The 27959-nt window shown below is 44.5% G+C and overlaps 1 protein-coding gene across 1 annotated transcript; it reads right to left on the bottom strand.

Moving 5' to 3' along the window:
- Positions 1-413: 413 nt before the first annotated feature.
- Positions 414-26529, bottom strand: LOC137362109 (PEST proteolytic signal-containing nuclear protein-like). The gene is made up of 5 exons (XM_068026614.1): positions 26440-26529; positions 23704-23942; positions 20177-20251; positions 10388-10443; positions 414-5272 (listed from the first exon to the last, which is right to left on the bottom strand). Exons 1-5 carry the CDS (start codon positions 26483-26485, stop codon positions 5149-5151), a joined length of 540 nt encoding a protein of 179 aa, XP_067882715.1. The 5' UTR covers positions 26486-26529; the 3' UTR covers positions 414-5148.
- Positions 26530-27959: the final 1430 nt, after the last annotated feature.

A 27959-nucleotide genomic window follows, 5' to 3' on the forward strand; every position in this document is an offset into this window, starting at 1 on the left:
TGATAGCATCTATGATAATGCAGCTAATACTGTTAAATAAACCACTATTAATGTATTTCTGCATTCAACTCTGTCTTTCGTGACACTGGCCAGTAAGAGGTACACTTTACCCATGGGTTTTAACACACGTCTGCTGTAATTGATCTGACTTGGCAAACGACCAGTACAATTTGGATGACGGTACGTGTAACAGTTCAAAGAAATGTTGTTAGACATTGTACACTGAACCCCAGATATGAATGGTGGACCCCAATTTAATGTTCCAACATACATGTCAGGAAAGGTGGATCAGAGGAGGAGGGAGTGTTATCTGGTGCTCTTCAACCAAGAAAAGCTGCCTACTGCAATTTCCAGTACAATATTTCCTAAATATTGCAATGTATTTAGTGCCCAATCACACAACTCACTACACATAAATTGTGCAAATATTTAATGGAGAATTTGCTGATCCAGAAAGCATTTTATTTTCCCTGCCCAACTTGCAAAATTTTACATTTTCAGTACAATAAAAATCACATTTCCGTAACAAAACAACCTCATATGCAAACACAGACAACCAGAAGCTTCTTTATATACAGCATGTCTTACAGATGAAGAAAATCAAATACTAACATATGAAAGTACTCCAAGTTTTAACATTTAAATCCTGCATACAATCTGCATTTGCACCTGTGATTCCCTGCAAGTGAAGCTCCTGAACTCATTTTGGCCATCTGGGGAGGCATGATTCCCATAGGTAGAAGAGGAAATCTTGATTGTAAATCAACCATTTTACCACTTAGCTGCTAGTCATGGCAGAAGAGGATTTCAGAGTAAGTTGCTTACCTACCCCGATAATTAAGAAATCATGCCTAGCTTCAGGGACACGAGAAAAAAAATAACTAGAAGAAAATAATAAGCAGGTAAACAGGTCAAGGCAATTATGATTTTAATAAATTCTGGCCATCTGAGAGGTTTTCTTCAATAGACAGCCATTTGAAACAAACTGCTCATTTGGCATTGCTTCAATTCACATCCCATCAACTGCTGCAGAGTAAAATAATTCTGCATAGTATTTAATAAAAAAATCAAATGAAGTATTATGCGACAATCTGATATCTCAAGAATTACTCTACTAGATAATTTGCAAAAATAATTTTGTATAGCATTTACTACAACTGCACTGGTTTCAAAGTGAAGCAGATTGCATTTTGTAAGTCAGCACACGAGAATTTTGGTGGGGCGGGGGGGGGGGGGGGGGGGGTAGAAATTAGGTGGGTTTTTTTCTGAAGGATTCACAATCTCTTGCTATATATTGTAAATAAGTGTTTCTATCACAGCTTTTGTATGTTGAATGACTTCCAGATTTGTTACAATTCTGGACTGAGTGGAATCTGAAAAATAAAAAGAAATTTAAGTTTTTTTCCTCCAATTGGGCAAGAGCCTTTTCAAGCGATTCACTAATTACCTGCAGACTTTGGGGGGTGGGAGGTTAAAGAGAGAGAAATAAAAACACACATATTCCCCCTCCTGTCAGGGCGAATCAACTGCAATGACTGTAAAAGCACACAAATGATCAGGTTCGCCAACAGAACTGCCACAGAAGCTCTGAAATAATTTTTGCGCTCAATTCAATATCACAGATACAGATCTGTGGTGTAATACTAAACAGGATAAGTTAGTCACACAAAAAACACTTTATGGCTGAGTTATGGTCTCTACAAAACAGTACTCCCAACTTTAAAAACATTTGAATAGTGTCTTCATAGTGCTAACAAATGCTGCAAAGTGACCTACTGTGAAGGCTGCAGTCACTAAGTTCCTGTACCCAACAGACACGTACTGAATGGCAAAGATTATAGCTGACAAAGCACTGCTGTTCAATGTTTTTGGACGGTTTTGAGTGATCCAGTTATAAAAACATTGACACACGCTCAATGAAACAGGCCAGGAAAAAAAAAAACCAGTAAACTCACATCTTCCACTACACTCCCAAACCAGTCCATTTGTTAAAAAGGAATTTATTTGCAAGAAAGAAGTTCTTCTTGTAGTGTTATTTCCCTTTTATTGCCAATTTTTCTTCCCTCCTCTCGAAGACAATGACTCCTTGTTGCCATATGCTCCACAGGTGTCAAGCATGCTTCAGTACCTCACTTGTGATCATTATTCGTGTGCGAGTCTCAACAGTAAGCATCAGCATGCTATTGAACTGTGGGGAATTTCACAGCCAAGCCTGATCCTTTCCTTACCCGATATCCACACATGTACACTTCCAGCAGGATCCATGAATAGTAATAAACTGATATAGCCAAAGGAGTATCATCTATTGCGAGTTTTTGTTCAAAATTACACCTCCAATTCCAATTGAAAAAATATAGGTATAAAGACATTTACATCAGGCTGATTCCTCAAGTTCACTGATAAGGAAGCACCCAGAGTGACATTAATAATTACACTGAAGGCTGTATCTTTTTACACCAGTCTAGGAGACAACCTGTGAACATATGATTGTAATTGAACTGGTCTCAAGGTGGAAAGAGCAGATAGGGAAGGCCCCATGGAATGAGAAATTTAAAGTTTGGTTTTAGAAAAAGTCTGAATATTCTTCTCGTTTCCAATGGACAACAGGAAAATATTTCATTCAAAATGTACTGGAATGAGTAACTCTCAAGTGGCCATTCTTCCTGCGTGAACTCAGTGAATGTTGATGGTCAATCAGGGAAAGGATCACAGGCTAGTGGGATCTTTTCCTCAAATATCAATGCGCACACACTTGCCAACATCAGAAGCCACTGATGTAAAAAGCTTTGCTGATTCCTCCCCCTCAGTACAACTATCACATTTTACTGTTACCATCTCATATATCAGTCAACTGCCCCCCAATTTACCAGATGCTATGAAGACTGTACAGACTCCATCTTAGGCTATCTTGGCTACAAAATGCACCCCCTAAAAAGCCTACAGAAAGAGCATTGGCACATAGGAAAGAGTGCAGATAGAGGTGACAGGTCTTGGGGCCCCAGATCTTGATTAAGGTAAGTGCTTCATATACATTAGTGAGAAAAAGTTATAAACCCCATAAAGAATCCTTAATGTAGAGAAGCAACTGTATCAGCAAAATTAATTTTGCACATCGCTGGCAACCTCAAGTTGTGCAAAATATTCTTTGGACTAATAGTGCCACATTTACAGCATCAATTTCAGGTATATTTCACTGAATATGCTTTTATTGAAAAAGGTTACTGCGTGAACAAGGTTGCCTAAATTTATATATATTTACACAATCTTAGAAAGATTGTGTGAAATGGAAACAAGTGCCTGTAATATACAGGTTGTAAAGGGAGATAAATCTACATTTAGGTGCTTCACTGTCACATGTTCTTATGGCGTTTATACCCTTTAAAAGAAAAACATGAAAACAGCCCAAGATCATATGATGTACAAAGCCCTCTTCGTCAATCCTACACCATGAAGCCCCAGTCCAGTGACATTATGAATGGAGAAATGAGTGCTCCTCACATCATTATGTACAAGTACTGAATCTTTTTTTTATATAGTACTCAGGATTGGGACTACACAACACAATACACTTTCCCCTGATTTGTAAATGTTTAGCAGGAATATTTCTTCTCTGCACTCTTTGTAGCAAATTTGCAAATGTATTTATAAATAACCCATCACAATTTTCCTACAAATAGCAAACAGATGAAATTTTCAACAAAGGTCTTATTAATAGCTCAATTATTCTCAAGGATGTTATTCCTAACCTTCAAATTTCTGGCAGATTTATACCACAGAAAACATTGAGCTGGGAAGTGGAAGAAAATGGAATAAATTATACAGAGCTCACTACAGACAGACTCCGCTACAACTGGTAAACGCCTTCTGTTAGGATTTTTGAAGGGGCAACCCAATGACAGAACATACCTGATATTAGAATGGGGATTCTAGCACACCAAAGAATATCATTAAACAAATGTATAAATTTATTCGATTCAGCAAAAGAGCAACAGCCCAGAAGATAAGCCTTCCAAAACTCCAATGTTTTAGTGACCAACGGTAGAATGTCACGTGGTACACTGGGAACAGTAACACAATCCCAGTTTAGAGTTTATTTATTGTAGCTGTACAGCAGAACTAATACAAGACTTTTGAAGCCTGAGGACAGGACAGTAAGAATTGCAGCAAAGCTGTGGCTGTACTAATTCATGTGGATACAACCACATCAGTTAACTGTAAATAGTGAAGTTTCTAATTTATATCTTCAAGTGTCTAATCTGCTCTTACTTGCAATTGCTTTGCCAACTATTCCTCATTAAGCATTTGTCTTGTGGGAATAGGAATGATAGTACTTACCATATTCTAATGGAGCATGTCAAATTATGACATTTAAGTATTATTTTACATAATACCATGACCCTATTAATAATAATCTGGAATAAAGTAGTGCAGTATCATGGAGTACTGATGTGCATGAAGTGACAGGACTTGGTTTTCCCCTGCCATTCCACACACAGTGATTTCCTGTTCTGCATCACAAGGTTAGAACATCAACTGGAAGTTAAACTACTCCTACTTGAGTTTATACACTAAACTAGGAATGCCTCATTAGCCCATCCTCTTGCTGAGAAATGGTGTGGCACTAGGAAATTTAAGTTTTTAATTGTCAGATTTTTAATTTTTGAGAGACATGAAATTTGCTTAAACCAAAAATATCCCTCCTATTGTAAAATATAAAACTGCTCTTAGAAACAATGCAATTAATGACCATGAACTTTTCAATGGTGTGAAAATTAACAACTTTGCCCTGCTACTTAAGTATTGATATGTAGCTATGTTAGTTTGCAGCACTCCAAACAGAATAGCCCATTGTGGCACACTAAAAATAATCAACGGTAGCTACAAGAGATAACACGAGGTCTAAATGCTGATTTTTGTGTCAGAATATTCCAGCAATGAAATTGTATGAAGGGGTTATCTACTGTTTACTAAACACATTGCACTCATTACAATTTATAGGTGAGAAAGTCTTAAGTATACATTATACACTTATTGTTGAAAATGGTTTCCATTTCGAAGCAATCTGGAGGATTTTGAACTCATCTTAATCCCTAAATTTCCTTTCTACTTCCCAGAGCTCACTCAACTCTGGCTTTTGAACAATGCCATTTAATCTTCGTCTCCAAAATTCCGCAGCTGACTTTTCATTTTCCGTTCCCATAACCTCTGGTTGTCAGAAAATCCTTGTTTTCCCTTGTTGAAGGAATTTGGTCCGGCTGATGTTGGTGTTTCGCTGCAGAAAGACAATGTAAGTTACCAAAAAGTGTAACTGAGTGCATAAATGCATTGTGTCACTTTAACATATACAAGTGTTTCTAACTCAGAGTGGGAGCTTATAAGTTAAATTCATAAAAGTCACAGTCCCCAACGTTGAATTCTCTATGGTCCTTAAACATTATTTAGTAAAATGCAAAAGACATAACACAAGCAAATTATTGTATTTTACAATTAAAGCTGCTCAACTGACTTTGCGACAGCAACATTAGCTGTTTGTTTCCTTATTTAACCCATGCTAACGGAACATAATATGCAAAAGCTGCAACAGAGTTGTATCCTAAAGACAATTGCCAGGGCACTATGCTGGGGCCAACTGACTCCCACAGCTACGTTGACTCCACTATTAGCCCATGACTCCCACAGTACCATGACTACACTTCCTCATACCTTGCATCCGGTAAGAACTCTATTCTATTCTCCCAATTTCTCAGTCTGTTGCATCTATTATGATGCCATCTTCCATACCAGTGTTTCTAATAAATCTTCCTTTATCCTCAACTGAGGATTCCCCTTCATGGTTGACAGGGCCCTCAACTGTGTCTATTCCATATCTAATCACACCCTTCCCGTCCCTCCCAGAACCACAATAGGGTTCCTCTTGTCCTCATCTTACACCCCACCACACTCCATTCAATGGATCATCCTCTGTCATTTCTGCCACCTCAAAACACATCTTCCCCTCCCTGTTCAGCATCCCAAAGGGACCACTATCTCTGCAACACCCTGGTCCACTCTTCAATGACCCCACACCCACTCCCCTTCCCATGAAAGCATATGAAATGCAACATCTGCCCTTTTACCTCCTTCTTTTCCACCATCTAGGGCCCCAAACACTCCTCCCAGGTGAAACAGTGATTTACTTGTACTTCTTTCAATTTAGCATACTGCATTTACTGCTCATGGCGCGGTTTCCTCTACACTGGGGAGACCAATTGCAGACTGGGTGACTGCTTTACAGAACATCTTTGTTCAGTCCGCAAGCATGACCCCAAGCTTCCAGTTGCCTGTCAATTTAATTCTTCGCCCACTCCCACCCTGACCCCACTATCCTCAACCTCCTATACTGTTCAAATGAAGCTTGAGGAACAGCACCTCATCTTTCACTTAGGCACTTCGGGACTTGCAAAACTGAGTTCAACAATTTCAGATCTGCCCCCATTTTATCAGACCGTAGTTGTTGATGATGGTTACTTTCATTAATGCCTCCTCTGGACCTATCTTTTGTTTCTTTACTTGTTCCATTACCACCCCCTTTTGTCTTACATCATCATCTCTTTTATCATTTACTCTCTCTTGCCTTCACCCCAACACAGTTTTCCTTTCTTCCCCATCACCCTTTCTGCACCTCTGTACTTGCTTAAAACTTGTTATACCTCTAACTTTTTTCAGTTCTAATGGAATGTTATCAACCTAAAATGTTAACTATTTCTCTGAGATGCTGCCTGACTTGCTTCCTGGGAAGTTAATTATATATTGCTTGTACAATTATTGCTGACAAATATTGGACTGAAAAAATTACATTTCTCCAATCTCTTGACTGCAATATTTTCATGCTCCCAAATATTTATTTAATCTTCAATGTATAAAATACTTTTTTTTAAAGCAAAGTTCATTTTCATTCAAATTTGCTTACATAAACTTATAGATTTGAATATTCCCTCTGTCCATTTCAAAACCAGGTTTAAAGCTTACAAGGAATTATCTGGAAAATGTTTACATGCTAATATCTGCAAATGCTTCTCTCTTCAACAGATATACATAAAAATGTGCAACTTTAGCCACAGTTTCTATAATTAAACTACATTATCTAGAATTCAGTGACCAACTGCCCTTTCGAATGAGATTTTTTGGTTACAGCAGTTCTTAAGTTATACTCAAAAGAACATTTACATGAGCATTGATCACTGAATTCAAATCATATGGTTCTAACAGTAGGACTCCAGTTAAAAAATAGCATGTCATTTATAATGTATTAAAACAAAAGCCAAGTACTCAAAATTATTTTATTCTTCCTGTCAGCAAAGATGCTTTAATAAAATTAAAATAGGAGTGATTGCTTCTGTACGAAGTAGCATAATAATGTTCCTTATAAATCTTTCCGATTACTTTTGGATTTCACTAGCTTGCACATTATACTTTCATGGAGTTGATCTGATAGTTGTAAGACTATAGAGAATATTCATCAACAGTTAATTTTAATGAGATTGCTAACTTTTTATTAGGTAATGGATTCAAGGGATATTGGGCACCAGTGGGTAAATGAAATGAATGTTTAGTCATTATCTAATTGTAGGACACGACTGGTTTAACAACGTTAACTATGTTAACTAACTGAAAAAGCTAGTAGTACTCAAATATAGTTGAATACAAGAGCCAGTCAATTTTGTTACAGCTTCACACCATCCACAATATTACCTAAAGCATATAAATGATTTGAGGTTGCAAACATCAAATTCAAAACATAACTGCATTGTTAAAATGTGAGTCATTCTAAATTCTACAAGATATTCACAAGACAATATATAGCAATAGGTAAATATAAAGCCCACAGAACAACTAACAGACTACAAGTTGTGTTTTATGATAACGTACACATTATGTGGTTTAAATGCACGCATAATTGGTTCCAGCACGCCCCCAACGTCTTGCTTCGAAATGCTTATTTGTCCTTAATTATTATTCATGTTTTCAATATTTCTAGCTATTAAAAGTCAAGAATTCCAGCTCCCTTGATGGCTTAAATAGTAAATGTATCACCTGGTGAGAGCATACAGATATTGACATTCTCTAGCTTATGCTGTTAGTTAATCGAAGCCAGAGCAGTAATAGGAGTGGTACATTGGCCACTGTACTCCTGGGCTGCTGGGAAAGAAGAGAGGGGCGGGCGCAGGGAAGGAATCACCATGTTGACCTAACAGGACCAACACTATAATCACAGCTCTTGCTTGATAGCCAATCTGCTAGAAAGCATGTTCACCTGAAAATCAGGCAATATGATCAGACTACTCTGCCCTCCCACCTTAGAATGGATAATTGACTGGTGACCTTGCCTTTAGGATCTTGTGAAAAATGGGTACTTGGGTGATGTACCAGAAGTCACTTTGTCCCAGCATCAACTAATGCTTGTGGGGCAGATAACTGAAAGGGGGAGAATAGTACAACTTGTAATTAGGAGATTCTGATTTCAGGAAATACAAGTAATTTTCCACTAATTCTTGCCTACGATGCAAAATCATTCCCCAACTATAACCTACCAACCATAATTCAACATCCCATTTTGGAAGAAACAAATTAAGTTGAAAAGTATGTTGCAATATAAGGCATAACACTTTATTACACTAAAATAACAATTTTACAGGTGTACAGCATGTGAAAGTTATAGTAAATCTAATTTTAGTGAAGGTAGCCTTTTATTCACATACTTCCAACTGAATAATATTGGGTATGCTTAAAATATGTATTATATTCTCACTTAATTCTAAGTAGCGTGCCTGACTTTCTGGCACCAGTGTCATCTAAACTGGTTAAATTAATGTTGGGAAATTTCCCTTTAAAATTAAGATATAATAGAAGATTTTGTCAATCACTGTGAGACAATCAGTAGTTTGCAGTAGCAGACAGTCTGTAGTAATCTTCTGGAAACAGCAAGCTGCCTCTGTAGAAGCAGTTCACTAGGTTTCATTTTATGGGAATCTTTACATGGTGGACACGGAGGAGATCCCTTGGGGGTGCAACTATTAGATAGGTAGCAGTGCTGGCTTGTGAAGCTGCAGTAGCCAGTTGCAGTCAGAGAAAAGTGTTAATTAACTATATAAGTGACTGAGTTCAGAAAAAGACAAGAGTGAAGCAAGCTCAGTTATCACTCTCGTTTAATGTGGGATGAGTCAAAACTGAATATCCCAGTGTAACAGATAGGCCCATGGCAAAAGGGTTCATTGATTCAACACTCCAAAGGCTAACATGTGGGTCCCAATGAAGGAAGGAGAATGAGTAAACTACACCCTTGAGGATGAGGTTTTGTGAAGTCTTCATGCCGTTAATCATCCACAAAGACATGAGCTGTTTAATAAGCTGGCTATTCAAAGCTGTTAACTCAAAGTAATCTCACCAATTTAGAATCTCAGATTCTGGATTCTGCTACGGTTAGTACACAGCAGCAGATAGTGCTGACTTAGTGATACACTGAATTGCCCGTATAACCATTGCTACTCATTTTAAGTAACTGTCCATTAAAGATTTTCTACTCAACTGCTAGATAACTGTTCATTTATACATGTCTATTAAACATTTGTGAATTGTAACCAATAAATAGCTTTTAGAGCATGACTTGTACTCTGGCTTCTTCTTTGATGATTTGGCAAAAGTAAATTCACCCTCTCAGCAGCTTGAGGATAACCTAATTGACAGTCAGTAAACTAAAATAAAAACAAGAAATGCTGGAAATACTCAGCAGGTCTGGCAGCATCTGTGGAGAGAGAAGCAGAGTTAACGTTTCGGGTCAGTGACCCTTCTTCGGAACTGGCGAATGCAACTGGCAACTGGTTATTTGCCGGTTCCGAAGAAGGGTCACTGACCCGAAACGTTAACTCTGCTTCTCTCTCCACAGATGCTGCCAGACCTGCTGAGTATTTCCAGCATTTCTTGTTTTTATTTTAGATTTCCAGCATCCGCAGTATTTTGCTTTCATGTCAGTAAACTAAATTCAGTTTGATCTGAACTGAATTAAATGCAAAATAGTTCAGCAAGCCAAATCATGTATCATTCATCCCAACAGCTATGCTGATGGGGAGAACTGAATCCCTTTGTAAGGATTCATCTGGCTCCTCTGTGTATACTTATTAGAGTACTGAAACCCAGCTTTCTTACAATACACTTTTGTAACCATGCACTGGCCTCTATTTTAGCTGTGAATAAAACAGCATACCACAAGGATTTGTCTGAATATCAGTAAAACTCTTAAAACTAATAACTATTCAACATCATGTCTCACTGGTATACAGCAATAAGTGCACCCATTAAGTTATGGCTTTTGTGCTTTGAATCTTCAATGTTGCAATTGTTAAAACCATACCGTCCCATATTCTTCATGCGCATTTTTGCTTCAGGGGGCATTTCCTCAGGCTCACTCTGCAGATAGAATAAAGATTCCATTAACCACTCATCAGCCTTTTATAATACAGGTGTATTTCAAGCCTAATCTTAGTTAAATAAGTCAGTTGGAAAATTGGGTTTTTCCAAATTGTTGGCAAAAAAATTCTAGTCATCAAGAAGATCCAGGAGACATTTTGTACACTCACTGGATTCCTGATGCAAAAGTCCAATGCAGATTCACCATTTAGAAAAAAGCCATCCTCTGCAGAAAATTTACTATCCTGCTTAGCATGCCATTTAGCTATGACACCTTGCATACACAAGATTGAGGCTCGCCCAAATGAAAAGTAGCATCAAAATGCAAGAAAATGTAACTGCCAAAGACAACTTCACTGGTTACATGGGGAAGCTGCAATGCCTGGATGGGTACTGAAACATTATTTTAAAGAGCCTCTATCCAGGAAGAAGTAAACATTCATTTTAACCATAAAAGTGATTTTTTAAAAATGGGATAAAAGAGAATAGAACCCGACTTAAAGTACTACTTTAAAAGTATCAGTTGATTATAATTTTTCTTCACCATGGATGACCTATATGCAAAATCCATTATGGTAGGTTTAGAATCTAACCATTTTGATGAGACATTAAACCAAGGCTCCATCTCCCTGTTCAGATAGATGCAGAAGATCCCATGGCACCAATCAAAGAAAAGTAGATCTCTCCTGGTGTTGTGGTCAATATTCATCCCTCACCAACACCACCAAAGCAAATGAACCAGTCATTAAATTTGTTTGTTGTTTTCAGAATCTTGTGCACAAATTGGCAATCATATTAACCTACAAAACTGAAGTGAATACAATTCAAAAGTTATTTATGATCTATCAAGTGCTTGGAGTATCCTGAGCATGTGAAAGGGGCCATACAAATGCAAGTCCTTACATTAAAACAGAACTGGTCTGAAATGTTGCCCCTAACTACATATTTGAAGCTCTCAAAACAATCCATTGAAAGAAATCCATTGGGCGTAGGTTAAAAAGGCTGTACACCACAGCAAGCGTACTGGTACGCTTGTTAGGCCACAGCTGGAGTACTGTGTACAGTTCTGGTCACCACACGATAGGAAGGATGTGATTGCACTGGAGGGTGCAGAGGAGATTCACCAGGATTTTGCCTGGGCTGGAGCATTTCAGCTACGAAGAGAGCAGACAAGGCTTAGGGGGGGACCAGATTGAGGGAAACAATATTATGAGGGGCATGGATAGGATAGATAGGAAGAAACCTTTCCCTTAGCAGAGGAATCAATAACCAGGGGACATAGATTTAAGGTAAGGGGCAGGGGTGGGGACAAGAGGGGGGGGCGGGGACAAGAGGGGGGGGCGGGGACAAGAGGGGGGGGCGGGGACAAGAGGGGGGGGCGGGGACAAGAGGGGGGGGCGGGGACAAGAGGGGGGGGCGGGGACAAGAGGGGGGGGCGGGGACAAGAGGGGGGGGCGGGGACAAGAGGGGGGGGCGGGGACAAGAGGGGGGGGCGGGGACAAGAGGGGGGGGCGGGGACAAGAGGGGGGGGCGGGGACAAGAGGGGGGGGCGGGGACAAGAGGGGGGGGCGGGGACAAGAGGGGGGGGCGGGGACAAGAGGGGGGGGCGGGGACAAGAGGGGGGGGCGGGGACAAGAGGGGGGGGCGGGGACAAGAGGGGGGGGCGGGGACAAGAGGGGGGGGCGGGGACAAGAGGGGGGGGCGGGGACAAGAGGGGGGGGCGGGGACAAGAGGGGGGGGCGGGGACAAGAGGGGGGGGCGGGGACAAGAGGGGGGGGCGGGGACAAGAGGGGGGGGCGGGGACAAGAGGGGGGGGCGGGGACAAGAGGGGGGGGCGGGGACAAGAGGGGGGGGCGGGGACAAGAGGGGGGGGCGGGGACAAGAGGGGGGGGCGGGGACAAGAGGGGGGGGCGGGGACAAGAGGGGGGGGCGGGGACAAGAGGGGGGGGCGGGGACAAGAGGGGGGGGCGGGGACAAGAGGGGGGGGCGGGGACAAGAGGGGGGGGCGGGGACAAGAGGGGGGGGCGGGGACAAGAGGGGGGGGCGGGGACAAGAGGGGGGGGCGGGGACAAGAGGGGGGGGCGGGGACAAGAGGGGGGGGCGGGGACAAGAGGGGGGGGCGGGGACAAGAGGGGGGGGCGGGGACAAGAGGGGGGGGCGGGGACAAGAGGGGGGGGCGGGGACAAGAGGGGGGGGCGGGGACAAGAGGGGGGGGCGGGGACAAGAGGGGGGGGCGGGGACAAGAGGGGGGGCGGGGACAAGAGGGGGGGCGGGGACAAGAGGGGGGGCGGGGACAAGAGGGGGGGCGGGGACAAGAGGGGGGGCGGGGACAAGAGGGGGGGCGGGGACAAGAGGGGGGGCGGGGACAAGAGGGGGGGCGGGGACAAGAGGGGGGGCGGGGACAAGAGGGGGGGCGGGGACAAGAGGGGGGGCGGGGACAAGAGGGGGGGCGGGGACAAGAGGGGGGGCGGGGACAAGAGGGGGGGCGGGGACAAGAGGGGGGGCGGGGACAAGAGGGGGGGCGGGGACAAGAGGGGGGGCGGGGACAAGAGGGGGGGCGGGGACAAGAGGGGGGGCGGGGACAAGAGGGGGGGCGGGGACAAGAGGGGGGGCGGGGACAAGAGGGGGGGCGGGGACAAGAGGGGGGGCGGGGACAAGAGGGGGGGCGGGGACAAGAGGGGGGGCGGGGACAAGAGGGGGGGCGGGGACAAGAGGGGGGGCGGGGACAAGAGGGGGGGCGGGGACAAGAGGGGGGGCGGGGACAAGAGGGGGGGCGGGGACAAGAGGGGGGGCGGGGACAAGAGGGGGGGCGGGGACAAGAGGGGGGGCGGGGACAAGAGGGGGGGCGGGGACAAGAGGGGGGGCGGGGACAAGAGGGGGGGCGGGGACAAGAGGGGGGGCGGGGACAAGAGGGGGGGCGGGGACAAGAGGGGGGGCGGGGACAAGAGGGGGGGCGGGGACAAGAGGGGGGGCGGGGACAAGAGGGGGGGCGGGGACAAGAGGGGGGGCGGGGACAAGAGGGGGGGCGGGGACAAGAGGGGGGGCGGGGACAAGAGGGGGGGCGGGGACAAGAGGGGGGGCGGGGACAAGAGGGGGGGCGGGGACAAGAGGGGGGGCGGGGACAAGAGGGGGGGCGGGGACAAGAGGGGGGGCGGGGACAAGAGGGGGGGCGGGGACAAGAGGGGGGGCGGGGACAAGAGGGGGGGCGGGGACAAGAGGGGGGGCGGGGACAAGAGAGGGGGGCGGGGACAAGAGAGGGGGCGGGGACAAGAGAGGGGGCGGGGACAAGAGAGGGGGCGGGGACAAGAGAGGGGGCGGGGACAAGAGAGGGGGCGGGGACAAGAGAGGGGGCGGGGACAAGAGAGGGGGCGGGGACAAGAGAGGGGGCGGGGACAAGAGAGGGGGCGGGGACAAGAGAGGGGGCGGGGACAAGAGAGGGGGCGGGGACAAGAGAGGGGGCGGGGACAAGAGAGGGGGCGGGGACAAGAGAGGGGGCGGGGACAAGAGAGGGGGCGGGGACAAGAGAGGGGGCGGGGACAAGAGAGGGGGCGGGGACAAGAGAGGGGGCGGGGACAAGAGAGGGGGCGGGGACAAGAGAGGGGGCGGGGACAAGAGAGGGGGCGGGGACAAGAGAGGGGGCGGGGACAAGAGAGGGGGCGGGGACAAGAGAGGGGGCGGGGACAAGAGAGGGGGCGGGGACAAGAGAGGGGGCGGGGACAAGAGAGGGGGCGGGGACAAGAGAGGGGGCGGGGACAAGAGAGGGGGCGGGGACAAGAGAGGGGGCGGGGACAAGAGAGGGGGCGGGGACAAGAGAGGGGGCGGGGACAAGAGAGGGGGCGGGGACAAGAGAGGGGGCGGGGACAAGAGAGGGGGCGGGGACAAGAGAGGGGGCGGGGACAAGAGAGGGGGCGGGGACAAGAGAGGGGGCGGGGACAAGAGAGGGGGCGGGGACAAGAGAGGGGGCGGGGACAAGAGAGGGGGCGGGGACAAGAGAGGGGGCGGGGACAAGAGAGGGGGCGGGGACAAGAGAGGGGGCGGGGACAAGAGAGGGGGCGGGGACAAGAGAGGGGGCGGGGACAAGAGAGGGGGCGGGGACAAGAGAGGGGGCGGGGACAAGAGAGGGGGCGGGGACAAGAGAGGGGGCGGGGACAAGAGAGGGGGCGGGGACAAGAGAGGGGGCGGGGACAAGAGAGGGGGCGGGGACAAGAGAGGGGGCGGGGACAAGAGAGGGGGCGGGGACAAGAGAGGGGGCGGGGACAAGAGAGGGGGCGGGGACAAGAGAGGGGGCGGGGACAAGAGAGGGGGCGGGGACAAGAGAGGGGGCGGGGACAAGAGAGGGGGCGGGGACAAGAGAGGGGGCGGGGACAAGAGAGGGGGCGGGGACAAGAGAGGGGGCGGGGACAAGAGAGGGGGCGGGGACAAGAGAGGGGGCGGGGACAAGAGAGGGGGCGGGGACAAGAGAGGGGGCGGGGACAAGAGAGGGGGCGGGGACAAGAGAGGGGGCGGGGACAAGAGAGGGGGCGGGGACAAGAGAGGGGGCGGGGACAAGAGAGGGGGCGGGGACAAGAGAGGGGGCGGGGACAAGAGAGGGGGCGGGGACAAGAGAGGGGGCGGGGACAAGAGAGGGGGCGGGGACAAGAGAGGGGGCGGGGACAAGAGAGGGGGCGGGGACAAGAGAGGGGGCGGGGACAAGAGAGGGGGCGGGGACAAGAGAGGGGGCGGGGACAAGAGAGGGGGCGGGGACAAGAGAGGGGGCGGGGACAAGAGAGGGGGCGGGGACAAGAGAGGGGGCGGGGACAAGAGAGGGGGCGGGGACAAGAGAGGGGGCGGGGACAAGAGAGGGGGCGGGGACAAGAGAGGGGGCGGGGACAAGAGAGGGGGCGGGGACAAGAGAGGGGGCGGGGACAAGAGAGGGGGCGGGGACAAGAGAGGGGGCGGGGACAAGAGAGGGGGCGGGGACAAGAGAGGGGGCGGGGACAAGAGAGGGGGCGGGGACAAGAGAGGGGGCGGGGACAAGAGAGGGGGCGGGGACAAGAGAGGGGGCGGGGACAAGAGAGGGGGCGGGGACAAGAGAGGGGGCGGGGACAAGAGAGGGGGCGGGGACAAGAGAGGGGGCGGGGACAAGAGAGGGGGCGGGGACAAGAGAGGGGGCGGGGACAAGAGAGGGGGCGGGGACAAGAGAGGGGGCGGGGACAAGAGAGGGGGCGGGGACAAGAGAGGGGGCGGGGACAAGAGAGGGGGCGGGGACAAGAGAGGGGGCGGGGACAAGAGAGGGGGCGGGGACAAGAGAGGGGGCGGGGACAAGAGAGGGGGCGGGGACAAGAGAGGGGGCGGGGACAAGAGAGGGGGCGGGGACAAGAGAGGGGGCGGGGACAAGAGAGGGGGCGGGGACAAGAGAGGGGGCGGGGAAAAGAGAGGGGGCGGGGAAAAGAGAGGGGGCGGGGAAAAGAGAGGGGGCGGGGAAAAGAGAGGGGGCGGGGAAAAGAGAGGGGGCGGGGAAAAGAGAGGGGGCGGGGAAAAGAGAGGGGGCGGGGAAAAGAGAGGGGGCGGGGAAAAGAGAGGGGGCGGGGAAAAGAGAGGGGGCGGGGAAAAGAGAGGGGGCGGGGAAAAGAGAGGGGGCGGGGAAAAGAGAGGGGGCGGGGAAAAGAGAGGGGGCGGGGAAAAGAGAGGGGGCGGGGAAAAGAGAGGGGGCGGGGAAAAGAGAGGGGGCGGGGAAAAGAGAGGGGGCGGGGAAAAGAGAGGGGGCGGGGAAAACATGACATGCATGTTGTCATGTATTGCAGCGTCACCAGTTTGGCACTTCATTAAGTATGCCTGCTGCTGCCCCTGGCAAGTTCTCCTACACTCTTCATTGAACCAGGGTTGATGCTAATGGTAGAATGACGGATATGCCAGACCATGAGATTACAGATTGTGGCTGAATACAATTCTGCTGTTGATGGTCAACAGCACTGCCTGGATGCCCAGATTTGAGCTGCTCTATCTGTTCTGAATCTCCCCCATTTAACAAGGTAGTACAGCAGCACAACACGATGGAGGGTATCCCCAGTGTGAAGAGGACTTGGTATCCCCAAGGATTGTGCGATGGTCACTCCACAGTGGCGCAGTGGTTCGCACCGCAGCCTCACAGCTCCAGCGACCGGGTTCAATTCTCGGTACTGCCTGTGCGGAGTTTGCAAGTTCTCCCTGTGACCGCGTGGGTTTTCGCCGGGTGCTCCGGTTTCCTCCCACAACCAAAGACTTGCAGGTTGACAGGTAAATTGGCCATTATAAATTGCCCCTAGTATAGGTAGGCGGTAGGGGAATATAGGGAAGGTGGGGATGTGGTAGGAATATGGGATTAGTGTAGGATTAGTATAAATGGGTGGTTGATGGTCGGCACAGACTCGGTGCGCCGAAGGGCCTGTTTCTGTGCTGTCTCTCTAAATAAAATAACAAAATAAAATCTGAGACAGGTAGATTGGTGAGGACACAGTCAAGTCAGTTCCTCCCTCTTGTTGGTTCCCTCACCACCTGTCATAGGCCCAGTCTGGCTGATCAGCCCTTCAGGACTCGGCCAGTTCAGTCAGTCGTGATGCTACCAAGCCAGTCTTGGTGATGGGCATCAAAGTCGCCCGACCAGTGCACATTCTGTACCTGGGTCTGGAGTCACATGTAGGCCAGACTGGGGACAGATGGCTAAAGGACATTATCGAACCAGTGGGTTTTTAAAGACAATCCAGCAGTTTCATGGTCACATTACTGAGACTAGCTTTTTATTCAACATTCCATGGTGGGATTTGAAACCTTGTCTCCAGAGCAATGGTCTTGACCTCCGGATTGCCCGTCCAGTAACATTACCACTATGCTCCTGTTCCCTTTTCTGGTTGTAACATTTTACTTCGAGGCCATTTATCCCATCATGCTTGAGCCTGCTCTTGACACTATCCTTAGTTCAATTCCCCTAACCTTTCTTCCCATCCTTTCAATTTTTTTTCAGTTTGAACATTTATCCATTTCACATTTGAAAAGCTATTATGGACTGTTTGTACCAGTTTCTGCTAAGTAATTCCATGTTTGAACAGTACAATAAAATCACCAAGCCTGCTCCTTAATACTTTTGATAATGATCTTAATTTTATGTCCTCTAATTCTACTCAAACAGTAGAAACCAATTTCTGCTATTCACTTAATCAAATACCTTGTCATTCTGAAATCTTAGAAGATACCTTAACTTCTTTTCTGGTAAAAAGAGCACTAATTTCTCCAGCTAAAGCCATTCATGCCTGGTATTGTCCTTGTAAGTTTCTTCTGTACCCTCTCCATGGCATTTACATACTAACTGTATATAGACTCATAATTACCACTTTGCTTCTGTGGCCGAAGCCTCTATTTATAACTCATAAGTCCTCACGGGCTTTTAAAGAAGTTTCTTTGTCTTCCTACTTGATCTTAGTCCAATCCCAACTTGTGTGTAACTGGGCAGCAGTTCCTCAGTGTTTTGTTCCTAAATTCAGTTGATACCAGCTGTAACATAAAGGCAAGCTTCCTTTCTGTTTTTTATCCAAAAATATTAGAAAAAAAGTTATAGTTGTCAGCTGAGTTATTCCACTCATGTACAGACAAACCTCAAAATTACCAGCTCATTGTTATACCAAGAGAACATCTTGGGGAATGGCACTGAGAATACTTCTCATGAAGCCCTCAGTAGACCTGCTGCTTTGTAGTATTTGTGCCTCAGTTTACTGGCAACCTAAATGTTGGAACTAGAATTCAGCTTTAGTTCTAGCCCAGCAGGATAAACCCACGTTAGCCGATATTGTTAAAGGTTCTCTATTTTCAGGTGTTTTCCCTCTCTCCTTTAAATCTGCCGTCACCATCCCTCTCCTTAAAAAAAAAAACAGCCCTTGACCACACTGTCCATGCAAACTACCGCCCCACCTCCAACCTCTCTTTCCTCTCCAAAGCCCTTGAACGTGTTATCGCCTCTCAAATCCATGCCCATCTTTCCCGGAACTCCATGTTTGAATCCCTTCAATCAGATCTCCACCCTGCAACAGTACTGAAACAGCTCTCATCAACATCACAAATGACAATCTATGTGACTGTGACAAAGGTAAACTATCTCTCTTTGCTGTTATCGATCTGCCTGCAGCCTTTGGCACGATTGACCACACCATCCTCCAATGCCTCTCAAGTGCCGTCCAGCTGGGTGAGTCTACTGTTACCTGGTTCCATTCTTTACTTCTCTAATCGTAGCCAGAAAACCACATAATGGCTTCTCTTCCTGCTCCCGCACCATTATCTCTGGTCTTCCCCCAAGAATCTATCCTTGGCCCCCTCTTATTTTGCATCTACATGCTGCCCCTTGGTGACATCATCCAAGAGGGCAGCATTAGTTTTCACTTGTACATTGACAACACCCAGCTCTACCTCACCACCACCTCTCTTGATTGCTCCACTGTTGCTAAATTATCCAACTGTTTATTTGACATCCAATACTGGATGAGCAGAAACTTCCTCCAATTAAATGTCAGGAAGATTGAAGCCATTATTTTCAGTCCCTGCTCCAAACCCCATTCCATGGATACAGACTCTATCCCTCTCGCTGGCCACATTCTGGGACTAAACCAGTCTGTTCGCAACCTTGGTGTCATATTTGCCCGAGGTGAACTTCCAACCACATATACGCAATATCATGAAGACCCCCTATTTCCACCTCCATTACATCGCCCGATTTCACCGTTTCAGCTCACTTGCTTCTGAAACCCTCATTCATGCCTCTGTTACATCTAGACTTGGCTATTTCAATACAGGCCTGGCTGGTCTTCAACAGTCTACCTTCCATAAAATTGAGGTCATCCAAAATTTTGCTGGGCATGTCTTAATTCGCACCAAGCCTGTTCACCTGTCACTCCTGTGCTCACTGACCTACAGTGGCTCCCAGTCAAACAACATCTTGATTTTAAAATTCTCATCCTTGTTTTCAAATCACTCCATGGCCTCACCCCTCCCTAACCCTGTAATCTCCTCCAGCCCGACAACCCTCTGAGATATCAGAAATCATCTAATTTTGGCCTCTTGAGCATTCCTGATTTTAACCACTCCACCATTAGTTGTTGCACCTTCAGCTGTCGAGGCCCTAAGCTCTGGAATTCCCTCCCTATAACCTTGCTTTCCTCCTTTAAGACACTGCTCAAAACCTACCTCTTTGACCGACTTTGGTCATCTGACCCAATATCACTATGTAACTCAATGTTATATTTTGTTTCATAATGCTCCTGTGAAGCGCCTTAGGACATTACGTTAAAGGTGCTATATAAATATAACCTGTTGTTGTACTATTAAGTGGATCTATGAGCTTTTTATTTATGCAATACAGAATAAGCTCCATTCTAAATATTTCTCTCTTGCTTTCTCTGAGGGTAGGACCAACTCACAGCACTAGCATTTTACTACTACTTTTATGACAGCACAGTTGAACTGGAAATAGGATCAGTAACCACAATATGACGCACCTATATGGTCTGTCGGCCAAAAAATGTAAATAGTGTCATTCCAACTACTCCTCAAATCTCTGCCTTTTTTTAAATGGGCATCTTCAAGTGTTGTAAGTTGCAGAATCAGTTACCAGACTAAATCTGTTTCAAATGTAGCTTTTAAAAGTTGGAAATTTGATATAAACGCGCTTTTCTATATTTGGAAATATTATGCAGAATATTGTGTAAAGACTACTTTAAGAAAATGTACTTACATCCTCATCTTCATTGAACACTGCTGCAACTGAAGGTTTCTTTGGAGCTAGAACAGGTGGACTTTCTTTTGGTTTCTGGGAATAGAAATAAATGATGAGACTTCAGTTTTGATAAATAGATCACTGGAGGCGAAATAAAACAAACATAGGCCTAACAAACTAGTTTCCCAACTAGATGTTACAGATTTGAGTTTTTGGCCTTACAGTTACCCAAACATATTAACCTTAATAGTGCTGCACCGCAGGATCAGTGTTAAGACCACTGTGCTTCACAATCACAGAATGAGCACAGTAGAGCTATTCGATTAATCCCATTCCCATGCATCCTCCCTGTTGGCCTGTAAATTTTTTCCCTTCAGGTGTTTAGCCAATTCTCATTTGAATGTTAATAATAAATTTTATTTTCCAACACCCTTTCAGGTAGTGCATTCCAGATCACAAGTCAATGTGCAAAAAAAAAAAAGTTTCTTCTGCCAATTACCTCAAATTTTGCCCTCCGGTTACCAGCCCTTCTGTCACTGGAAGCAGTTTCTCCTTATTTGCTCCATCAAAACCATTCACGATTTTGAACATCCCTATCAAATCTCCTCTAGGAAGAGCAACCCTGGATAATCCAATCTCGCCACATAACTGAAGTCCCTCATCATTGGTTTTGCATCCTCTCCAAAGTCATGACATCCTTCCTAAAGTGTGGTGCCCAGAATTGAACACAATATTCCAACTAACACAAACAGTTTTTTAAAAATAAAGTTTTAGCATAACTTCTTGCTTCTGCACTCTTTTCCTCCATTAATAAAGTCAAGGATTCCATATGCTTTCTTAACAGCCTTCTCAACTTATCCTAACACTTTCAATGATCTGTAGACATATCCCCAGATTTGTCTGTACCTTCATCATACCCCACCCACTAAAAAATCTATTAGATAAACTGGATGAAGGCATTGGGGGAAAGTTTGCAGATGACACAAAAATTTGAGTTAATCTTAGATGAGAAAAAAAACAATCAGATCAAGATACTATGATAGAAATGGGCCCATGTATGACAGATGTCAACCATGTGTATACCATGCAGGGCTCTGAAATAAACACTGTTAAGGAGGAAAGAGAACCTAGGTGTTATAGAACATGAGCCCCTAACAGTTCATGAACAGTGCTGCGAGGCTACAGCAAATGTAAATTGAGCGTTAGGATGCATTGCTAGGGTGATCCAATATAAAACAAAAAAGGTGATCCAATATAAAACAAAAAACACTATTGAGCTCATCTCCCCGATGATTTTTAATCTACGACCCACTTGCCAGAGAGAGTAGGTCCTCTTTGTCTACTCTAACAAACCCTATCATGATGAAAACTTCCATTAGGTCAGCTCTTAACTTTCTCTGTTCCAAGGAGAACAGTCCCAACTTTTCCAACCTCTCCTGATATCTAAAGTCTTTCATTCTTGGTAACATCTGGCTGTGGGAGGAAACCGGAGCACCCGGCGAAAACCCATGCGGTCACAGGGAGAACTTGCAAACTCCACACAGGCAGTACCCAGAATCGAACCCGGGTCGCTAGAGCTGTGAGGCTGCGGTGCTAACCACTGCCCTATCACCTAAGAATTTGTGTATGTGAACACCTATCATCTACACTTTGCAAAATCGTGCCATTTACAGTATATTATCTTTCCATTTAGTCCTCCCAGTGCCACCGAGGCAGGAATGAAAAATCTAAAATTGTAGAAATTTTAATCAAGTACAAGGAAATTTGCCCAAAGGAATTAATTCCCCACTGAGCAACTTAATGCCTGATTAACTTAGTTTGGTCAGAAATGCAAATACACGTTTCACATTCTATCTTGCTTCTTGGATTTTCAATCAGTTTATTTAATCTTTCTTGCCTCTCTTCCATCCCTCCCCATTGCCTCCAAAATAAAGTCCTCTGCATCAGTTTTTAAGTTGAATATCCAAGCTGGTCTCGGGCCCCCAATGCTTCTGACCACTGAAAGGAGAGCAAGAGTGACTTGGCTAGTGACTTCTACTTGAAAAAGCATCTCCATTCTGTGCAAAGATAAGTGGCATGGAATGTATTATACAGGAAACTACAAACAAGTACTTATATCCTGTGTGGTGACAACTGGTAAAATAATAGATTTCTAGAACTGATCTGCAGTTTTACTGAAAAGGTAATGATTTCTTTTACTTTTTAAAGTAGATTATTCAACTAAAGGAGCACTATAACTGAACCTGATCGTATCCTCGTCCAATGTTCATAGATATGCAGTTCCAGCGGAGGTCAAGCTGCTCTTCCACCACCTCCAATCTAAGATTGCTAAAACTAATTTCAGTGCCTCAACCTAAGTTAAGATTAGCTAACTTAATAAAAACTATAGATCAAACCCGAGACCTCTGGGTTATAAAGCTCAGAGACACACTAGATGAGCATGCTGAGAAATTGAAAAATGCACTTTAAAAAAATCCAATTAACCACCCACTTCTCCACCCTCAACTGCTTTCATGAATATTAACAATGGGGACTCTTCATTCTGCTAATGAGCGGTACGTCTAAACATTTTTGTTTTGTAGTCAGAACATTGGAACAGGAGTAAGTTATTTAGCCCCTTGACCTTGTTCCACAATTCAATTAGCAATGGCTAATCTGCTCCTTAACTACATTTATTGGCCTTTGTTCAATATTCCCAACACCCTTACCTACCAAAAATCTACTGAACTCAGTCTTGAAAATGCTCAATTTGTCCCACTTTTCTGTATATTTATTAAACAGCTTGAGTACAGTAGTGTACAAATAGTTCCAAAAGAATATTCCAAAATATAATTTGTGTACATATATTCAACATTAGAGCAACATAATCCAAATTTGGACTGGTAATATGAATTTACACACCTCATATCAGCATCAAAACCATGTTACAATGATTAAAGCTATTATTACAATTATGTGTTTGCCTACTTCAAATGTTCAGCTTTGTTTGCAACTTCTAAATGTTAAATTTTACATTTACTAAAAGTAAGCAATGCATTTAAAATGTAATGTTGAAGATTTGCACTGGGAGAATCCTTACTTCCTTGCAGCAACTGCTTACAAACATTCTAGGGATAAACTGCATATGTGATGATTCTCAGCACAACAGAGTATTAACATTTTTAATCCTACATTGTTCATATACTTAAGATTAATTACATTTCTCTCAAGTGGGAGGCCATTAGCAGAATCAGGTTAAAATTGATGCAATTTAGCATTGCATACATGTTTTCATTTGGTGTTCAATACAACCATTTAATATGGCTTTACTGCTCATATATAAGGTTCAGCATTTCATTACCAGCCCCAATTCCTCTGCTTGAATTATGCTGATTTCAGTTTATGCACTGTTTGGTTCTGAACTCCTCCTCCCTTCCACTGTTGAACTTGCCCAATGCTTGAAAAGTCACAGGACCATGTAAATAATGATTCTGCAATTAGAAATATCCGTTGCGATAAACTACAAATACCCTTTCGACACATCAAAAGCAAAAAAAATTACTTACATTTGCTCCTAATTTGATGGATATTGGGGCTGGCTTCTTTACGGTCATACTTCCTATTGAAAATCCAATTTTGGAAACTTTTGCAGGGGTGGGTTTGTTGTTTGTATCTCCAGCAGCAGAGTCATCTTGATTTTTCTCGTCAGCTGCTCTTTTCTCTGCACTTCGAGTTGAACTTTCTCCTTCATTACTGGAAGAAACAGTCTTAGTTTTCACAGTTTTCTCTTCCTTCTCTTCTGGTCCTGGTGGAGTCGAAACAACTTACCAAGATGAGATACTTTTATCGAGCACTTTGACGGATGCAGCAACCTCATTAAGTATTTAGGGAGCTTCTGTGGGTGCGCACTGACTGAACCAGTAGTCTCTTCCACTGTTTGTCAGATACAGTAGATGCAGGCACTGAGAAACCATTTCATAGATGGATGGACTCTATATTTCAGTTTCAGGGCAGGATTAATCCAGTGCTCCTGTTTCTTGGACCCCAAAGAAAATTCACAGGACCAAAACAGTACACATTTTGGTAGACCAAAAGGTCCACACTGAGCAAACATTCACCAATGACTGTACAAATTGTAGACTTTCAGGTGTTACATTATAACGCGTGTTGGGGGGAGCATTTTTACTTCACAGCACCAGAATGACAACATCCTAAAATAACTGATGACCAAAAGTAGTGCCAAGATGGGCAGCATTTCCAAGAGAATGATTCACATAGGCAAGTTATATTCAATTATGCTAAGAGCTACAGTTCCAGCAAGTTCAGTTTTTACTGTGTGAATTTTTATCTTGTCTTATTTTTCATTTCTTACTCGGCAGTAGTAACATCCAACAGAATACATGTAGTTCCAGTGATCAAACAAATTAGAGAGATAATTCTTCAAATCTCTGACAATCAGTTTGAAATCTGATTAAACTAATGTTAATTCTGAAGACAAAATTCAGAAATGGAAAATAATGAGTCAAAAACTTTAAAGATTAAATAGTTTTACAAATATAGATCAGTTAATACAGAATAAAATTTTATTCCAAAATAAATAAATACTTTAGTTAAATTCAAACTTGCTAGTTTTCAAAAAACAAATTCCTCCTGGTTTTGAACAAGTAATTTCCAGAAATACCTTTCAAGTTCAAATGCTTTTAACACATACACTAGCTATCAGCTTTTTTTCCCAATAGCACATACGCATTAAATAGCCTCTGCATTCCTGACGAGGAAACAGTTATAGAGCCAGCATATATTCCCTTCGTTAGCCTGACAGTTAGCCAGCCAGAAATGAATAAAATAGTGGCGACTGATATATGTTATATATCTAGAGCACACAAAATTTCAACAGCCTGTTCTGACTTTCTAATCACTGTGTCTTGCCGCATTTATTTACCATTTGATAGCAGCTTCCTCCTGCAAGACTAATACTATAAAAATTTTAGAATGCTAATAAAAAATTCAATAAAATTGTATCTGCCAACAAGCTGATTAAAAATTAGAAGGTTTTAAACAGAATATAACCCACATATTATTTGAAAAACTATATTTAGAAAAACTACAGCTAACACTTGGAAGATAATTATTTATATCAAGTTAGATGTTCTAAATTCCAAAGGTGTCTGCAAATGTAATTTACCACCAGGTGAACTATTGTAATTTTAAAGCACACAGTTATCTTCAGTTGTAGTACAAAGCAGCAACAAGGATGTTCTAACTTGTGGGGTTACTGATCAATCAAAACTAGTACTGTATTGGTCCTACTGGATTTTTCATGTTGCCAAAACCCTGAATCACTGAATGTATCCAGCACTGTTTTTACATAGTATCATGTGACAAGTTAACAGTCACATACATTATCAAATAATTGTACTTGACATCTTTTTTTAGGAATGTTCAACAGTTAAGATTACAAATTGTTACAAATTTAGAACAAATGCATACTTTGTTGTAACTTTCAAGCAACTATTCTTGGCTGCGGTTTTAATGCTTCCATTCAGTTACTTAGATTGACTTTCAGATACTATTCAAAAAATCATGAAAATAAACAAAAAAGATATCCGTTTCAAAGCAAGACGTTAGCTGACAAAATGAGATCAATTATCAAAAAAGGTAACAAAACTTTCTGCCCTAACGCATACTTTCATTATATTGTGTTTATCTACTTTTTAACCGTATAATCTGAACTAGTTAAATATACACTGGATCATAATCAGATTGGCCAATTCACATTAAACGACGAAGAATGGTAGGTTCCCACATTTCACAGCAATTTAAAGAAAAAATGTTTTTTAAAATAAAGTAAACCAGATCTGTCATTTCACTTGCAGTAGAAATGATTCCGCGTACCAGGTTAATTGTTTTGTTTAAAAAAGTATGAATTAGTTATTTTAAATCAAATGTCACATACTTGTTAAATTTCCACGCGAAACCCATTATTTTAGTACTAAAGAAATTAACCCTGACAAATCGTTCGTTTTAAAATGAAATTTGAGCTTTCATACACTTAAAGATAATATAGCAAATTAGACTAACCTATTCTAGTAAAAATACACTCTAGCCCAGGGCGCGAAGCCAGTGTACACTGGGGAGACACTCTAGGCCCGCCCGCCTGCCTACTGATCCCGTACAGGCTGCACAATCCTATTCGGGGATCTCGGTTTGTGCTTTATTTTTATTATTTTGTTCCCTTCGCTAATATGTGGAAGTATACGTCCTGCAGCGCTTTGTGTAGTTAAAAGATTAGGAAGCGGCACCTTCGTCTTGCAGTTTCTCCAGCTCCGAACGCGTTTCCTCCGCCATTTTCCACCAACTTCAAACCGCCAATAGCACCCTGGGAGGCGTGGCATCACTTCCGGCGCTACACCACCGTCACTTCCGGCGGCATTGCTATTGCCATTACCTGGGCCCCCAAAGTTTGTTGGGCATCATTACTCGAGAAATGAGGAGGGAGTTACAATTCGAAAGAGGGAGAAACTTGGAAATCCTTCCCTCTGATGAAAGGTCCACACATGAAATGTTAGCTTGTCCTGGAAGAACAACCGTGATTCAGGGAACATTATTACGTGACATATTGTGTGGCACAAATAAAGAAGACCAACACAACGAATGACAAAGTTCATGTGTGTTTATTGCGTCATTGCATACTGCACATGCTCTCACATCTTAGCATAATGTATGAATGCATTACTCTTCTCCCTTCTAAATGAAAAGTATTTTTGTTTCTTTTCAATAACAAAAACAATACTTTCCTTATGCTTTTCTTCCATACATATTCAAAAAGCTATGATTTGTGTATAAAACAGATGCCTTATTCTTCAAAAACATGCATCTTACACATAATGTTTTGTAATCTTTACTCCCAATAAATATACAGAAAACATGAATTAATGTGTTTCGAGTTCTTATTTCAATCAGTCTTATTTCAACATTTCTTACATCTGAATGTGCAGTATATAGGTGTATGCCTGCACTTCACAATTACAATATATTTGGGTTTCTCACTAGCAGAGAAAACGGACACCAAACATAGCCAGTTCAAGGAAGTGTTTATTTTATTATCATCACCTCATTATGTCATCACATTACCACATCATTAGCATAATATACAAATACATTACACTGCTTGCTGTACTGTTGTTGTTCTTCTTGGCATTTCTTGGCTTACAAAGATTTTGGGAAAGTTGTACTCATCAGTTGTAGGCCTATTGGTGGCTCGTCAGGCCGAGCCGTGACTGGCAAATTCTCCTGCAGCGGGTACAAATAAAGGTGTAGTCACTGCTGAGGGCAATTGGATCTATCCTTTTTTCTTTCACGCTGGTCTTTTGCTCACTCAAAGGTGTCTGTAGCCCTCCTGATGTAGCATCTCCAGGCGTCACGATCTGTGGCCTGCACTTTTCACTGGCGATGGGAGATGTGGCACACAGAGAGGGACTTCTTCAGGGAATCCTTGAAGTTTTTGCATGGGGCTTCTCTGTTCCTTGTACCAGTGGTCAGCTGTCCGTACAACACGATGTTGGGCAGGCGACTTTCATCTATCCGGGCAACGTGACCCGCCCAACGCAGTTGGTTTTGCAGGAGAATGGCCTTGATGCTGGTGATGTTGGCTGTTTCCAGGACTTCAATTTTTGTGATGTAGTCCTGCCAGCGGATCTTGAGGATGCTGCAGAGGCAGTGCTGATGGAAGCGCTCTGGAAGGCGTACATGATGGTGGTATAGGACCCATGACTCAGCGCCATACAGAAGGGTGGTGAGGACGACAGCATTGTACACTTTG

The sequence above is a fragment of the Heterodontus francisci genome, unplaced genomic scaffold (genome assembly GCF_036365525.1).
Source record: "Heterodontus francisci isolate sHetFra1 unplaced genomic scaffold, sHetFra1.hap1 HAP1_SCAFFOLD_1848, whole genome shotgun sequence".
NCBI classification, from domain to species: domain Eukaryota; kingdom Metazoa; phylum Chordata; class Chondrichthyes; order Heterodontiformes; family Heterodontidae; genus Heterodontus; species Heterodontus francisci.